At 37.1% G+C, this 17,861-nt stretch overlaps 1 protein-coding gene across 3 annotated transcripts; it reads left to right on the top strand.

Moving 5' to 3' along the window:
• The first annotated feature begins 615 nt into the window (after positions 1–615).
• On the top strand, positions 616–14,724 carry LOC104569372 (ADP-ribosyl cyclase/cyclic ADP-ribose hydrolase 2). Of its 3 annotated transcripts, XM_010216328.2 has the most exons (10): positions 616–1,095; positions 4,739–4,868; positions 6,177–6,312; positions 6,778–6,860; positions 7,416–7,492; positions 8,575–8,667; positions 10,635–10,721; positions 11,212–11,271; positions 13,444–13,509; positions 14,422–14,568. In XM_010216328.2, coding segments are annotated over exons 1-10 (900 nt in total). In that variant the 5' UTR covers positions 616–928; the 3' UTR covers positions 14,423–14,568. The 3 variants fall into 3 exon arrangements, with proteins under 3 accessions (XP_010214630.1, XP_010214628.2, XP_088396086.1); XM_010216326.2 differs by lacking the exon at positions 13,444–13,509 and having other exon boundaries at positions 14,422–14,724; XM_088539960.1 differs by lacking the exon at positions 14,422–14,568 and having other exon boundaries at positions 13,444–13,692.
• Positions 14,725–17,861: the final 3,137 nt, after the last annotated feature.

The following is a 17,861-nucleotide window of genomic DNA, read 5'->3' as shown; positions in this document are numbered from 1 at the left end:
CAAGTCATGCTGAGGTTGAAAAGAGAGGTTTTAAAAAAGGAAGGGGCGGGCAAAAGTAGTTTAGTTTTATTTCCGGCACTGTAGACAACAGAAAATTTAGAGTGAAGGCTGGAATAATCTATCCCTTTTGAGGATCTAAAAAAGTATTTTACGAAAAGAAGTTGGAGGGAGAATAAACATAAGCGGAAGTTGAAGAGATTTCTTCAATTCACAGGAATCATATCTTACTCCTTTTGATTCTCTTTACGATTTATTTCTGTTCACAAGGCAGTTTTGTTCACTAAAAATAGGTTAAAATGCTTATCATCACACCAAAATTTTGCTGTCATTATCCAGGGAGTATATTACCCATATCTGTGATGCAAGATAACTTGAAAAATCTGACTTTTTATGAATAAGCATTTTACTTCTATATGTCGTTTTCCTCTTGGTACATATTTCAGCATTTCTTTCAGCCATCTGTTAACAAAAGTGTATCCCTTAAAAAATGCTTTAAAATATGTTGCTTGCAAGCACTTGCAATGTTTTAGCCTGTAACTTGCAATGAGTGTTCAGCAAACTTAAGGCATTGTAAGTAGTACTAAAATGGTAAGCTTTTTTTTCCCCATCTTTTTTTTCTGTACAAAGTTATGTTGTAATTTTGTCTAGTTATCACCAGAGGGCAACATCTTGATCTTTAAACTGTGTTTTTCTGAAGCTGAAATCGTTCAGATTTAAGGAAGTGATGTATTCTTGTGCTGCAATTCATTTCAGGAAACAGTTAGATTACATTCTCCTGCAAAGTTTAGGTTTCCGTGTAACTTTGTCATTTGTGTACAGGGTTGCTGCCTGTATTGGAAATATTATGTGTTAAGCCTTCTGTTTTTAAATTTTACAGTTTAACTCTCCTTTTTTTTTTTTTTAGATTTTGGTTTGTCAGTAATTCATAATGAACAGCTTTTTTTTGTCCCTCTTGTTTCTCTCTCTTCTGTTTATGACAAGCCTTTCTGAAGGGCAAGGAAAGAAATGGAAAGGTGAAGGTACAACACCAAACCTGGAAAGCATTGTCATTGGAAGGTGTTATGAGTACACTAGAATTGTGAATCCTTCTGTTGGGTAAGTTCTTGCTTGTTTCTGAATTAGTTTTTATGTTACTTAGAAGCATAATTCTAAGTTAAGACAATTCTAGGATATTTCACTGCTGGCCATGAGAGCTGTCCTGCTGAAACCAACATGCCTATCTAGGAACAGCAACAACAAAAAGATAAATGTAATAATGCTAACAGCAGTATAAATAAGGCAAAACTTTTATTGCTTTGACTTATACATTTCATATTCTTCCCCTGTTATTACAGCGTTCTACAGGGAAAACAGTGCTCAAAAATTGTGGGGAGTGGTATTTTTAGTGTATCAAATTTACTACACATGTACAGTAAGTTCAGTTGGTCTTGGGAAGACCAGTTTAACTTTTGTCGAGTCACTTAAGGGGACCATATTTCATTGCTGTCCTGTGCTCCTGAAAGGTCCTGTTTAGCTCGTGCCCTTCACAAAGCAGGCGTTGCTGAAGTAGTTGCTGCAGGTTTTCAGTCTGTTTTGATTAGTACTGGGCAGCAACTCATGCACTTTGGTACAAAGTGACCTTGTTTTTCACCTTTCTTGCATTGTTTGGTCTTTGGTAAATAAGCGAGTAGCAAGAAGAAATTCTTGAATTTCAGTCCTTTATCCTGGCATCAAAACTTTTCACGATAGCTTTAAGCGGTATTTGCAGAGGGAACCTAGCCTGTTTTTTGCAGCACAGGATGGTAGCCTTAAACAACCTCAGAGCCTTTTACATAATACAGTAGCAAGCATCACCTCCTTGCCCCAACCTCCCAGTTTCAATTTCTGCTGCAAAGCAGGAAGGACACAAAATTAAAGGAAAAAAAAAAAGGGGGAAAGTCATCCTCAGAGAAACACATGTTATTGAAATTTTAGCTAAACACTTCAAACTCGGCAAATTTAAAAGCTTCACAGTGGAAGAAGACTTTAGCTACAGATTATGACAGACCTACAATATAAACTATTAAAACTTAAGAAATTCCAGTTTGTCTGATCTTGCAGTGTGATATAGATAGACAGAATTATCATTGCAGTGAATGGATGTAATTCTATTCATATTTGAAACAGAACATAACTAATCCAAAATATTCTAAAATGTACAGCATAAAGGATGGCTATTGCGGAAATGTTAACTTTATCATTTACTGATTTGGACTTCTTAAGACATAAGCATAATACCATTGAAAGTGTTTCATATCTCATGTTTACAAAAGCCCTGTCATCTAATTTCTGTTACTTAACAGCATAATTTTAAAATTGAAAAATCTGAAGACATTCGTCAAAACCTCAGAATAGTGTGAAGCAAAGCATTGCTTTCCTGAATTAAAGGGCCAAAATGGCCTTATAAAAGAACAGCTGCCCAAAGCATTTCATGTTATGTGTTTTTTTCTTTCCCTTATGTCTATCAGCAAGTGCTGTAATCTAAACAAAATGGAATTTCGTATCACACAGGTGCAAAACAGATACTCTAGTTTTGTGTAAATCTTTCTGTTCATTGTCTATTTCCTAGCTGCCCCCAAGCTAAACATTAGAGACACAGCCACCTGGATAGGTTTTGCTTGTGAATTTATGTACTGAAAGAATATATTTTATTAACAGAAAAGAAGGTAGAAGAGCACATCATTGCCTTTTGGCATAGATACAAATATTTATAAAAATAATAAATATAAATAATAAATATAAAAATAACTATAGAAACATTAGGACATCTAGAACATTAGAAATACCCTTTACATTTAGACCAAACATCAGAAATTGCAATAAAATATTTTAGAAAACATTATGGTCGGTCATATAAAAGTGAGAGATTTGAATGAAAATTGTGTCTGTAATTTTATAATACAAGTGTGCTATATTATGCAAACATAAACATTGCTATAATGCTTTTCCCTCTTATTTCTTTGTTGGTGAGTTAGAATGTAAGTTTTCAAAATGTATTTTTTAAAACTGAGTAGTGTGAAATAAATCTAATATGACTTACTGATATCTATTAACATGAGCAGAAATTGTCCTAAACTACAGTCCTTCCCCACCCTGTGGTTTCAAAAGTATTTTTGCCAGCTAAGATATTTCGAGTAACAGAGCAGAATAATCCTTTTGGTTTGCAAGCTGTTCAAACATGAGATGAAAAGACGTGAATGAAAAAAGGCAGTCAATTAACCAGACAATTACCGCTGGATTCAGCTGTCAAGGAAGATGTTACGAGTTCACTTGATCATAACTCACAAGTACCAACATGAAAAGTGAGTGCTTGCAGCAGACATTTCATTAGCAGAAAGAGACATAAATATGTCCAGTGGTCAAAAGCTGTAGTTTTGTGGTCAAATTAGAAATCAGGTGCAAATCCTCGTAGCAAATCAGGGTATTTGAACATTGGAACCACTGATCAAGGGTCACACTGCATCACTGAGGATTTCGAGACCAAAGGTTTTTTTTTCCTTTTTTTTTTTTTTTTTTTTTAACTATGTTGGTAAGTATCTATCGGAGACTTGATCAGAGATTGCTGTGAGAAATTCTGTGGTCTGTCTCATGCATGAGTGTTACTGAACTCATCCTAAAGGGTCCTTTACAGAATCTCTGTCACTCAGCACGTCAAAGGAGCTCTTTAAGGAGTGTCATGAGGAGTAGCACCCACAGAAAACCTGCTGAATACGAATGACATAGGAGCAGAGCACTCAAATGGAAAAGCTGGTTTACTTACAGGAAAAACTATTGCTCAAGGTGCAGCTCTGCAATTACAGCTGTTCACATTAGCGATGCTTTATACACATAAAACACCTTATTCTGTTCTGCAGAGTGCTCCCAGTGCAGATATTGTCACAGCGTTTGTGGGGAAGTTACTGTGGGAAAGTGGTAAAAGCAGCAACTCACTTAATTACTCCAGGCAGGCTCAGAGCTTTGACAGATGAGCTGCAAATACAGAGGTTTAAGACACTTCTTACCCAAATGGCTTGCCCTGGCTTTCTACAGGACATTATTTCCCCCAAAGCAGAGCCAGCAGAAGGGAGCTATTTGACCCTCCTTAGTGGACAGCCTTCCTTCTTATTTCAAGCCCCCCTTTCATGAGCAGTTTAAGTGTTGACACCTAATAGCTCCTGCCCTGCAAGAGCACATCTCCCACACTATCATGGTGCTAAGGCCTGCTTGTGCTGGAGATGCTTCTTTAAGTACCATTATTCTACTGTAATTTTTAATAACTCCTCTTGCTCTTGAATCTGAGATTTTAATAATAAAATTATTTTGCATTCCAAAACCTTTGACTGTTTAGTCATATTTAATTGAAATGAATTTTTAGATCACAGAAATTTATAACCTGGAAATTTTTTTAATATTTCTAGAATTCTGGGCAGCAAATCTTGCTACAAATACTGTACCTTCTGAGACTTCTGATGGATTGCTACATATTTCTAATTCCACAGTGTAAATCCTAATAGTTTCATTTCTAGTTCTTGCTATTGTATGTGGATAGGTACTGCTGTAAGGAGTAAGAAAAAGTAAAATCCCGTATGCTCTTCATGGGTTGTGAAGTTTCTGACAGCCTGGCTTTAATTTCATGCCTTAACCTTATGGGGATTTTAATTTGGGACTTGAAGGATACTGGAAACAAATCACTTCCTTGCTCTGCTTTTGTAAACCCATTTGTTTGTTTCAATGGTTACAGGGAGAAGAATTGTTCAGAGCTATGGGAAGCCTTTAAAAACGCTTTTATTAAGAAGGATCCTTGCAACATTCTACCTACAGACTATGAATTATTTATTAACCTGTCACTGCACACAATTCCACCTAATAAGGTACTGATTATTTCTGTTATGTTAATGGCCCTGTGATATTCCCTGACTTTTCTAAGACATAGTAGTTCAAAATTGACAAAAAGTCACTCTGTGGCTCACTGATGATTTACTATTTTTGGCCCATATCAGGTTTACAAATAAAGCTTAAGCTTGAGGGCATTTTTCTTTTTTTTTTTCTTCAGAAAAATTAGTAAACTGTGAGGGAAAGCAGCGAGTGATTCACAGTGTTCCTGGCACCTGCTTTGGAGACCTTGCACAGCAGCCAGCCAGGCACATGTGTCCCTCTGTGCTACCTTTGCACTCCTTCCTCCACGCAGGAGTCCTGCTGCCCGTAGCTCTTCTGTCCCCAGGGGCTCTGCAGGCCCTTTGCTCCTTCGTTCTTCTTCTCTGCATGTGCAGGAAAAGCCCCATGGATACACTCTTGCTCTGTGCCTTCCTTATCTCTGTGCCTTCCTTTCCACATGACGAAGGCCCACACATTTTCCTTCCGTGTTGGAGCTCTGCTCAAGTCCCTAAACTTCCACTGTCGTTTCTCCTGAAGTGCTCTGCTTGAAAAAACTGCCTCCTTCTTTTCCTTCCTCTCCTCAAATGCGAAGTCAACATGTTACACTGCAGAAGCATAAGCAGAAATGAGGTATGGTGTTGTTCTATGCTAGGAAACAGGAGTATTCAATTCCAGTCTCTGGCAATTGCAGAGGAGTGAAACTGCAAAAAAAAAAAAAAAAAAAGCGCTACTTTTTCTGTCATAGTATGCAGTGTACATCAGTGTATGCTTTAGCCTTGTCTGAAAGTTTATTCTTAAAAGGTGTGCAATTATCTAAATACTACAAGCTAAACCAACAAATTCTCCCGTCAACAGAGCTTCATTCATGGAAGGCTTTTGTAAACATCGGAGTAAAAGGTAGATAACATGATCCTTTTTTCACAGCATGAGCCACCACAGCAATGTGAGAGAATTTTGGAAGATACATCTGACTTATAAATATGTCTTTTTTTTTCTCCTTTTTTCTAAATCTGAGTGTTCAACAAGATAAATCTGGGCCTAATTATATTTCGTATAGGTCTACATCCATTCCCACCATAGTGAGAATGCTCCTCAAACCTCTATTGATCACAATTTACCCCACTGTAAGAACAAACTTTATTCTTACAAAGAGATACATAGCATTTCTGCTTATTTATATGGTTTGTTTTTAAAGAAATAACAAAGCATGTTTTAAAATGTTTTCAGCACCCTATAATCTCATTGTGTTCACACCCAAGTGATGGTTTGTTTCTTCTCTATTTTGTTTTTCTTTATTTGTTTAGTCTCTCTTCTGGGAAAATAATCAACTGCTAGTCAATAGCTTTTCTGGTAGAACTCGTCGCTACACGGCCCTGGGTGATACTCTGTTTGGCTTCTTTGCAGATTTACTGAACTGGTGTGGGCAGGCAACCAGCCCTGGTAAGACAATGACTAATACATTAAATATCTGTCTGTGAAAACATAACAGATGCTGACTGCTGTGTTCTGGAGGAGCTAATTCTGCCCTTACCCCATAAGAAATCAGAGATAGCCTCACTGCCTAATTTGCTCCTATTCTGTGTGAATATTTAACGTTGCAGTGAGAAGGCACAGAGTAAAACCTAAACAGCACTGCCCAGAGATAAGCCTCCTTCTTGGTCCTCTGAAACTGTGTTTGTGTCCCAGATACAGCTAGCACCATTTCAGCCAAATTATTCAATCTACATCATGTCACTATATAAACTGCAACGGCTGGTAAATGATAGAAAGGATACAACTGTCACATTTCTGTGTTATTTCAGACCATTTTGCATGTTCAGTGAGTAACTCTGGAATATAAATAATTGCTTTCTAAGGTCACATTATACAACTCTTATCATGTACCTATCACATGTTTTCCTGCAGGACTGGACTATGATTCCTGCCCTACCACAGAAGAATGTGAAAACAATGCAGTGGATTCTTTCTGGCGGATGGCCTCAATCACAGTAAATAGTGCACTAATACATATCTTGCACATTAATGTACATTAATTCCTTGGCGCTTAAAAAATAAAATAAAAGCTGTATCAAAAGAAATTTAAGGCTATAAGTACATTAGATTATATCCTTGGGTACAGACATGCTTTTCTAGACAAAACTCCCCTTTTGCAAGGGAAACCTAACTTTCACTTTATCTGGTTAATGCATTTGAATTCTATGTTTGATGACATATATCATGCTTATATTAAGCATGCTAAGCTCCATAATTTTCTAAGACAGATTCTAAGTGATCTGAGTACTTAAAACATCTGACAGCCATGGTAAAAACCCTCTATTCACAGAGCAAGTCCAAGATGATACACTGAATTTAAAAAAGGCCATTTACTTTTTGTCCCATGTACTGCAACAAGCGTCCAAGGTGTGAGCTTGTTACTAGTTTCACAATTCGGACATCCTCATTGCTAAAATTCTCTCCCTGGCCATCGTTGCATGCAGTGCAATACCAAATCATATGTACAGTCTGTAAGATTAGTTCTGAAAAAAAATGGTTATGTTTTGCAGTATGCACAGCACAGTTCTGGAGTGATACATGTCCTATTGAACGGTTCTGCAGAAGGAGGAGCTTATCCAGTCAAAGGGTAAGAAAACTAACTTAATAATGTGTTCAAAGTCTGATGCCTGAAAAAAAAAAGATCTTTTGCGACACCAAGCAGCAGAATCCTGTAAGTGAAAGTCCCTTTTGCATCAAGGTCTATCAAGATCTGTGGGGAGTACCTTCATCTCTAGGAATTAGCTTGAAATGGATGAAAACAGTGCTCTGACTCCTGTAGGTGTTTTAGAAACTGCTGTGCTAAGTAAGATAAATGACCTTTGAAAGCCTTCTTCAAGTCATCTCTAATACTATGGCAAAATATTTGTGACTGTCTTCAAGAAGACAATAGTTACAAATTTCTACTAAAGGTTCTTCTCTAGGAGAGGACATTATTACTGGAGTTATAGCCTCTGTTAGGTCTAGGAGCTACATATTTTCTATAGAAAAAGGTTTGGGTCCTATTGTTTCTTTGTGCTCAAGAGGTATTTTGAAAACTGTTCTGCTGTGAGAGAGAAAAAAAAAACTCATTAAGAGCAAGGATTAGCTCCCTTTTTTCCTTATTCTCTCCTTAAATTAAGAACTAATGTATTTTCTATGATTTACAAGTGTATTGCTATGCAGCAGTTCATCTAAATTTGTATTAAAGATTTATTTGAAAGTTACTCCTTGCCCTTAAGAGTTATTACAGAGTATGTGGCCATTGTACCTCCCTTCGATGAGAATATTCACATCTTTCCTTACTTCAGCCATTGTCTTATTCAAAAGAATCAAAGTAAATAAATAAAATAAAATAGATCCTGCTCCAGTTTGCTCACCAATGACTGAAAATAATCACTGAAAATCACTGGCCATTTTAGCACCAGATGGGAGGGAAAAGAAAAGTTTGTAAGAGCTACCTCTGTTTCAAAACATACACTATCTACTTACCTCCTTTCCCTGAAGGGTCCATCTCTGTGCACAGAGAATCTTCACTCCCTGTGAATCAGATTTTTTTTTCTATTCTGTTAAATCTGATTGTGATCAGAAGATACATAGTAAAAATAAACAAGCCCTTATCTTACAGCAGGATCAAAGCCCTTATTACTGAAAAGATTTTTTATAGTTATAACTATTTGTTTTTTGAATCAGTTTTTTTGCAGATTATGAAATACCCAATCTCCAGAAAGACAAAATTTCAAAAATTGTCATCTGGGTTGTAGATGATATTGAAGGACCTGATGGGTAAGTTTGATCTTGGAAAAAAAAAAAAAAAAAAAAGATTTGTCATTTTCAAACTTGTCTTTAACATTTTATCTTACTTTTGATTATTAATAGATAGTAATCTGAAAATATTTCCAATCTTTCATAACCCACATGGCACAATTCTGCCATTCCCAAAGAATATGTAAATACCAGAATTAGACAAAATAAAAATACATTCTGTATTAGGCTTGGAATCCACTTTGAGATATATGTGTGTGTGGAATTCAGACCTTGAATGAGGATAGAGCATGTCCAGTTTCGCTACGAAGCCACCAAGGGACAATGTGAATTTTGGAATAAATCCTGACATGAGACATATTTGTTTTGCCTTGTCAAATACATTCTTTTCTTTTTTTACGCATCTTAATAGCTCTGGAAATAGCTGGCATGAAATGCCACAAGAGGGCTCTTCTCTCCATGCTTAAAGGCAATCCAACAACAAAGAGGAGACTTAGCAGATCTAATCCTGCTATTAATTTAATTGTTGAGAATAGCTTGAAAAGACATAACATTTACACACAGTAAAGAGAAAAGCAAACAAACAAACAAAAACAAGATTAGTCCAAGGAGAAGAGTTCACTGATGAATAAACAAAGACCAAGTGAAAGTTTTAGCCCGAAACATGGTGGAAAATGGACTCCAAAATTAACGGAAAAAAATATTCAGACATTAGGAATGATTTAGGACTGAATAAAACAAGAATGAAATAGTCTATTTACTACTACTTTTGTGGGAGCTGTACAAATATACGCTAGAAGAGAAGAGGAAGTAAGTTTTACCCCAATCAGCTCTGGATTCCCTGCACTTTAATGTATCATACTGTGGCTTTTCGTTGGTCTTAAAACTTTTTCTAACAAAAGAGGGCCAAAGAAGAAGACCCAGATGTCACCATATCCACCACTGGTGGGTAAATCTTTGTACCATCTGGATTCCTAGGAGTGCAAGGCTTCAGTTCTTGTTACTCACATTTTCTGGTTGCGTCTGTTTATTTTGTGCCATTTCTTTTTCAGATTTCTTCTCATCTCCTTTTTACCCTCTGTTGCTTCTTTTTTATTGAAGTTTGGCATGGCCTACCCAGACAACATATTTTACGTAGTACTATGGAGCTTATAACAAGAAAAGCAATTACAAGCATGTTTCAGATTAGTGTTTGTCAGCCTGGCTTTTAAACAAAAGAACCATACGTTTTTGTGGAAAAACATATATATATAGATAGGTCACCATTGCAAAGTTCATTATTACAAAGGAGCATGGGAAAATGTGTATTTTTTTATACAATGGTTTTGTTGACTCCCATGTGATTTCTTTAAAGCCACTAGTACTTACTGACCAATAGGCGAGTTACACTGACTTTAAAACTTGATATTGCTGCAAGTCTGAGAGGTCTTAATAGGTTCTGTAATATAGCAAGCTTTATTTGCTAATTAGACTACAAATAAATAATGGTAGACACAAAAGCTGCATTTAGCACTGTGCCTATTCTTTTCTGTCTCCTTGTGTAGTTGCAGTGTTCTATATTCAAGAAAGTAGTAGAAATTCAAGTTTTCTTTCCCACAGGAAAAATAATTCCAATTCATCTTATTCCATAAACACAGTGAGCATCAACCTTAGCACTGTCTAAAAAACGGCCCATGAATGTTACAAGTAAAAGTTTTATTTATTATTTTACTGAATGGTTTAGTTCATTTTTGCAATGAAATCTTAAAAATTGTAATCTTGGTTAGAAGAATCCACAAATGCTATATAGCCCAATATTCCAATCTCTGCAAACTTACACAACCATAAGCAAAAGAAGTATTATAGAAAGCAACGTACAGTTTTCTGTAGGTGTTAATGAATGTGCAAGGGACTAAGTAACGCCAAGTTTATTTATTACTCCCTTCAAGTTAATTGAAAGGAAACAAGTAACAGAAGGCTTGCAATAACGTTAAAATCATTTCTTGTAGCGATTCCTGTGGAATTCATACTGTAAAGATATTAGAGGACAGACTAAAAACCCTTGGATATGATGTCACCTGCACTGACGATTATAAGTAAGTGAAAACCCTTCATAAATATATTTGCAGAACTCATTCAATTATAAATTATTTCTTACCTTCCAATATTTGAGTGCTGTTAATGTTGTGTCTTCAGGACGCATTGTATTGATATCATAGAGGGGTGGTCTCACATTTTTCAGTCTTACACTTCTGCCATAAATTGAGCGAAACACACACGAAACACTAATTGTGTAATGCAGTGCTGCCAGACACAGGGGCTGGCATCATGCATTCCACTTCACTGTAAAATTCTTACTTGGATGAAAAATCTAAACAGTAGTTAAAAATACTGTTGAATGTCTGCACAGTTACTTAAGATTGTTGTAATTATTCGCAATAAATTCTAAGATGCATGACATTAAAAGGAGGTTTTAGACTTCTGATAATACTGCTGAATCTGTTTCATTTCTTTTTTGTTTGTCTGTTTTTTTGTTTTCCTCGGTTTTCTAAATTAAAGATGCTAAATAAAATAATCTCTTCACAGGCCTGTAATGTTCTTACTCTGCGTGGATCATCCTGATCATTCTAAGTGTGCTTTTTCATCGTAAGTAAAAAAGGTTCAAACCACCCTCAGTGTCATTAGAACCAAGTCGATAATACACAAGTTAACAATTCAGCAGATTCCACCTGTATCATCCATTGTATGTCATCCACAAGCAATGTACAGTATTTTTGACTTTATTTTTTACTGTTTTGAGTAAATAATCACTATTTACAAGTTGTGCACAATTACCTGTGATTTCCTGCTGTTCAAATTTAGATGTAGAGCAGTTCTCATTGATCACACAATCACACAGTACATTAGTGATCATGCGAAGTTTGTAATTATTGCTGTTCTGATGCAAAATCTATCACAAATTCAAAAATATTTTCATTAATATTCTTCTGTGAATAATGAAGTGATAAATCAAATGACAACAGGTCCGTAGAACATGTCTCTGGATACTGCAGCTTCCTGTTCCAAATCTTGAGGAAGCTTTTTCTTATTCTCCATTTTGTTTGCAAACTCAACTTTGGTATTTTAATGTGTGTATTAATAAATATTTAATTTACATATATCTAATATATCTGCCAGTAGGCCATATGCAGGGAATGTAGATCATATCCAAGATTTATTAACTTTTCTAAATTAGTGATCAGCACTCCAGAACTAGATTTTAATACTCTCCCTTCCTATGACTATTTTTATTTAATACATAAAAAGGCTAAATTTGTTTGTGATACATTTCAGGGAACTTGGAGAAAAGTTGACAGTGTTCCCTTGTGCTTTTTTCCTATTCTGTATATCATATGTCTATATGTCCTGTCACCTAAGATCTTTGAATATCTGAATATGAAAACTTCCTCACAGTTTGGAAAGATGAAAGATACTTGAATGCAGAGAAGTTGTACATTAGATTTGCTTTCATTTGTAACCCATGCACTTGGCCACATCCTATTTCTGCATGTCCTTTCTGCCCTAATTAAAGTGCCTAAAGACCCCTGTGATAATTCTGCTGCATCTGCTGCTGTGAGAAGCCTCGTGTGCTTAGGCTGCACAGCGATGCTGCCGCTGCCTGCAGCTTTGGGTGCACTCTGCCTGCCTCCAAACGGAGATGTTCTAGCAGTAGAGCTTCTCTGAGCACAGAAAAGAAGGTGAATTTCTCTCTGTAGCATAGTTGTAGTTTTTAAGACACCACAGAGAGGATGTGCATGCCCTGTTCCCTCTGGTCACTGGTATCTTTTTCTCATCTTGGCATGTGACAACATTTATTCCTTTATCTCAGCACCAATTTATAATCACTTGATGAAAACATTTGCATTTTAGAGATTACTGATAGTTTCTTTTAGGTCATAGACCATAGACTCAGCCTGCTGCAGGCCTGTTAAGGCATTTGTTTGTTACCACTTACCACTCACATGGTGGGTTAAAATAGAGTTTCCTTGTCCTGCCAGTGAATGGTAAAGTTTCTGTTCAGATATATCAAAGGAAAATCCAGTTGTGCCATGTGAAACCACAGCTATGAACATGGTGACAATATTAGGAAACTGGAGGAAAGAGTATTTTACAAGACTTCGAAAACTACGATATTGTGAATTCTTAATGGAAGGTTTCTCTCCCATGTTTTAAACTATTTCCCTCAGAGTCTTGTGATGTGTGTACATTCCCAGCAGAGGAAATCTGGATGAGAAACCTGTTGGAAAACATCAATGTCTTGCTCCTTTCACTTAAGGGATGAGTGTAGCAGTTCTCCAGTACAACGACCCAGTCCTTACAGTACATAAGCAGCCACTTCATCCCTTCCAACCATGCCAGTTCTTACATGATCATAATCAGTAGAGTATTCCAAAGACCAGTCTCATACTATGTAATTATTGGGTGATTACTAAGAAGTGACTTAGCTGGTATCGTTTTCCTCAGGAGAATTTTCATTGCTTCTTCCCTCCCTGAACCATCTATTCCCTTTCGTGTGCATGGCAGTGTAATTAGCTTAATACTCTTCATATCTATGCTATCCCCAGTCAAGACAGAGAGCTTCTTAATCTGCATGCTAAATATCATTGCTTTTTCCCAAAATTTAAGTCACTAAAATACTTAATGCAAATGAATACTTACACCCTTTTCACGCTTACACCTCTGCAACGAATAGTATCTATCTGCATTGAATTTAGCTTTCCTGAAAAAAAAAAGAGCCTTAAGCAGATGTATATAAATTATTTGATGATTATTTTCTAGATCTGTTTTCTCTGTGGATGGATCCCAGCTCTCTGATGGTCCATTAACTGACCCGGGGACAATTTGGTCAGTCGCGGTATCACTGTTAACAACATATATCAGTTCAGAAAAGGCACCTGGTGCACTATGTGTATTCATTAGTGTCCTTAAGCTACATTTTGCATACTCCCATACTAAATACTGAGACGTGGCATCCAGGCTTCATTGCATCCCCTCGCGCAGTGGCTGTTTGCTGTTGTGAGACTCATGGCTGGCTTGTCAGCCCACAGAGCTGTGCGGGTGACACTTCTGTCGTGCAAGTCCTGTTACATAGGCCTGCAGAAGAAGGGGATGAAGAGGGGTGGCCTAGAGGGTGCTGTAATATTCTTTGGGCTTTGGGGGTGGATGTAATGTCCCTTTACTCTTCCCCAGACTTGAGCTATGCTCCTTCTGAGCCAAAATTTAGACTCGACACCTGACGTTTAAAGAAAGCATGTATGTAGAAGTGTACCCACTAGATGGCATGCAAACACAAGCCAAAAGGAACAGAGGCACAACCTGCTAGTGGTGGTATTTTTCACAGAAATTACTGCAATGTGAGGCACACCTGGTGATCCATCTGGATCCTATTGTTTCAAGCACTGTAAAAATACAGACCCATAGGACCACTGCTGCCCAGAAGAGGCTTTATACAGTCACCTCAATATAAGGCAAGAGGTGCTACATGGACATGGAAAAACAAGGAGTACTGGGTAGTACAGACGAGGAGGGGAAGAGTCTTGCTCAGTGGGATAGCGAAGGTTGTACCCACAGTTTTACACACAGCTATCCTGTTTATAAAATCATGGCACAATTGGTAATCCACTGAAGTTTTGTTAAGAAACTTCTAACCTAGCACTTGGACTGCAAAATTCAGCCTTGGCTACAAACCTCTGATATTTAAAAGAATCTCAACTCAGCTCTGTGCTGTGAACATCCTGTTTGTTTTCTTTTCTTTAGATCTGCACCAGCAGCACAAAGAGGACCTATATCTTCAGACAGAGGAGGCAGCTGGAACAAGCTCATGTTTGTTACTTTTGTAGGCTTTTTGTTCAAATCTGCTCTAGTGTATTAAGTTAATCAACTGAATGCAAATGTTCTATTTGCTTCAGTTTGGTATAAATCAGTTTATAATTGCAGTTTCACACTAGCTCTGGACTGGCAAACTTGCATATTTTTATCTATGTATCAACTATTAATAGTTTAATGAAATATTCTATTGCTTCTATAAAGCCTCGCTCTTCATTTCAATTTTCCTGAATAGGAGGAATCTTTTGTCTGCTAAATTCACCAGAATTCCATTGAGAATAATACAGTCTCTTTGTTCATATATTGCATCAAGAAAAGTCATATTATGCCCATTATACATCTCCCAAACACATTCCTTGTGCTTAACAACCCTAGCATTTTGGCCTGGAAAACTAAGTGTTTGATTATCCAGTTTCAGAGGGGAAAAAAAAAAAAGTGGAATATGAATTCAGATGAGAGAGAACTTAGATGCTCGGTACAAAAAGCAATACAGCAGCTGAAACAGTGGCAAAACAAACAATTATTTTCAAAAGTAATGTGGTATTTTAGACAAACTTACCTGAACTGCTGTACACTGAAATCCTTTCTTGCATATGATATTTTGCCATATACAGCCAATTGCTCTGCCATCCACACAGCTATTCCTCAACTGTCTATATCCTGGGCACCAGGTCTTCAAAGTTCCTCAGATTTTCTGCTATGATGAGATGAGTAGCTTTGTGGCATATCAAATTCCAGCAGGAACCTGCCAAGTCAGCCAGCTGTCTGCTTTCACATAACTCATATGACATATTTCAGAATGTATTCAGAAGAGAGCAACTACCACCTTAAAGGTCTCTTGAGTTCCTGCTCTCAGTTATCTAAGTAATCCAGGCACGTCTTCATCTAAGTGAGCAAGCTACTCAGCCTTCAAGATAGCACATAAATCTTAAAAAATCAAAAGACAAAACTATTTGCTCTTCTAGAAGATATGTTTAAATTACAGTTTGATTGTACATTCAAGTTAGCTTCTTCAGTATTTATTTGTGTATTATCTATCTGATTGTCAGGAAACTGCTGGAGAATATTCCTGTTTATCTCAGTGTTTCTGGTTTAAGACTTCATAGTAGATTTATATCCTTTCAGTCTCTGGTAAAACTATATCATATTGCATGTTGGAGAGAACGAATATCAGATAAATGTTATTGTTTATTTTTCTGATGTCCTTTCCTATAATAATCTTTAAATCAGTTCCAATATAAATCCCTTTAAATATGTACCTACTTGTATTTGCCTGTGTTGCAGTTGGATTGGGGCGTAAGTTCAAAGGTTTTTTGTGTCCACCTTGGAGAGCTGCAGAAGTGCTGATATCAGAAGCTCTACACCTTGAAAAGCTGCTCTGTGATATGCATGAGAACTGTCCCATAGCCCTTCCGTAACGCTAGGCCTTGAGGAGCCCTTCAGCAGAATCCTCCTTTTTATTGCTTGACTCTATCCTTAACAGCAACTGCCAGAATAAGAGGAGAGGTCACTGTTTGCAACACAGCCACATTTCAGGTGATTAGAACCAAAAAATTTTGACCTAGAGGTGATAAATAATTCTGTTTTGTAAACCCTATAAAATATCTATAAAAGGAGAACAGATATAGTTCAAAATAATTGAGGATATTTTTACTGCGCAAACTCATATTCCACTCAACATACTCTGAAAACTCTTGCAGTATTTACTTTTTAATATTCTTGCCTTCCTTCCCATTACTTCAGCAAAGTAGCAAAGACAATAGGGTGTTTGGTGTTGTTTTCCAATATCCTTTGAGTAAAGTTTCGATTTTTCTGTAAAAGCTTGGGAAGATCTGCAGAAGAAGGAAAATACTTTTTAGTTGCCCAACTAGTATAGCTGGGGAAAAAAAAAGCAGACAAACTATTAGATACTTTGGATCTTAAAGGCAGCACATTTCAAGCTAAGAATGAGCCAGTTGTTCTGAGTTTAATGTAATCATTTTAATCAGTGGGAAAGGATAGTGGGCTGGGCATCTATGAAGGAGAAGGGCAGAAAAAAAAGTGTTAGCAAAGGGAGGCAGGGTGAACAAGGTTATTTGTTACTCCCTGAGGGAAGGAGAGGCAGGTAAACAGTTGGGAACAAGGGAGTCCTCTCTTTCTTTCTTTCTCTACGTAAAAAGTGCATGAATTGCAGTACTTATTGTGAATCAAATAGGTATATTCATATTTACACTGGTAAACTGTTAGCAGTGCCTCATGTAACAGCCATGACTAACCAGCTGGACTAGACAAATTTTGATAAAACATAAGGCATAAAAGACATCTGCCCTTGCCAGTAAATTCATGCAAGCCTAGTAATATTCAACAGGGGGGTTCAACAGTTTTCAGTTGTTCATCCTTGTACTAGAAGCACAAAACCAGCTATCTGGAAAACTGAATTCCAAGGGGCAAAAAAGGACAAATATTAAAACATTATGAATATAGTTTCATCTTGGATCTAGTTTGGTGCCGCACTTTAGATCTGTTCATACCCAACTACTTATTGTGAATAAAAGCATCGTGTACACGGACTTTACTAGTGCTTTCCATGTATGCTGTTACTCGGCTAGTATTTCCTATCTTCGCCCATTTCACAGACCACTTAATTATATCATGTTTTTCATTCCTACATAGAAATAAATATAATCTCTCCATCTACTAACCTGCTTTTTTCTGTGTCATGACTTCCAGTAATTCAGAGTAATTCATTTTGTTCAGCGTGCACTTAAGCATGTGCTCACACCCACTCTGTTTACTTCTAAATGGGAGCTCTTCATTGCCCTGGAGTGAGAATCTGCGAGAATAAAGCAAGGACAGCTTGTTCACCTCTCTGCCCTTATTATCCTGCTGGTGTTTATTTTTGTCATATTGGTCTTGGTGTGATCCCGGCTGACGTGACTGTGTCCTGTCAGCTGTCTCCGATGTAAGGAAACTTCCACTGAAACCACAAGGAGTTACCTAGCACTCACCGCTCAGAGCTGTCCCTTTCGGTGGTTTTCTTTTTAATTGGATTTGCTAGAAACAATTCTCGTGTATTCTGCTTCAACAATAGAGTGTAAATTGGAAGAAGGGTGCTTTAAGCAGAGTAGTTTAGTTTAAAATAAAATAGCTCATCTTGGTGAGTCCCACTATCTTACTGTAGGCAAATTTTAGGGTGGCTCAGGCAGTTTACAAGTGCTTTTTGGGTTTTCAGGTTTTTACTAATTCCAGCTTCAGGCCAGCTTGAGCCAATTTACTTGACCTTTTATTTGGGAGCTAGAAAATCTGCCAAATTTTGCAGGCAGCTGACCCACTTCTGCCACTGCAGCAGTGCTGCTCAGATGCAGGCGGGCAGGTAGAGGGCTTTTATAGGA

The sequence above is a fragment of the Tinamus guttatus genome, unplaced genomic scaffold (assembly GCF_059628265.1).
Source record: "Tinamus guttatus ecotype Peru unplaced genomic scaffold, ASM5962826v1 Tinamus_guttatus_pri_ptg000052l, whole genome shotgun sequence".
In the NCBI taxonomy this organism is placed as follows: Eukaryota; Metazoa; Chordata; class Aves; order Tinamiformes; family Tinamidae; genus Tinamus; species Tinamus guttatus.
The sequence above is the reverse complement of the archived record's forward strand: the minus strand, read 5'-3'. Positions and strand labels throughout refer to the sequence as shown.

Bases quoted from the DNA above. Each gene is read 5' to 3' on its own strand.
- LOC104569372 (XM_088539960.1), top strand. From the start codon at position 929: ATGAACAGCTTTTTTTTGTCCCTCTTGTTTCTCTCTCTTCTGTTTATG. The intron at 4,869-6,176 runs GTACTGATTATT...TTATTTGTTTAG, and splicing joins ACACAATTCCACCTAATAAG to TCTCTCTTCTGGGAAAATAA. The intron at 6,313-6,777 runs GTAAGACAATGA...GTTTTCCTGCAG, and splicing joins TGGGCAGGCAACCAGCCCTG to GACTGGACTATGATTCCTGC.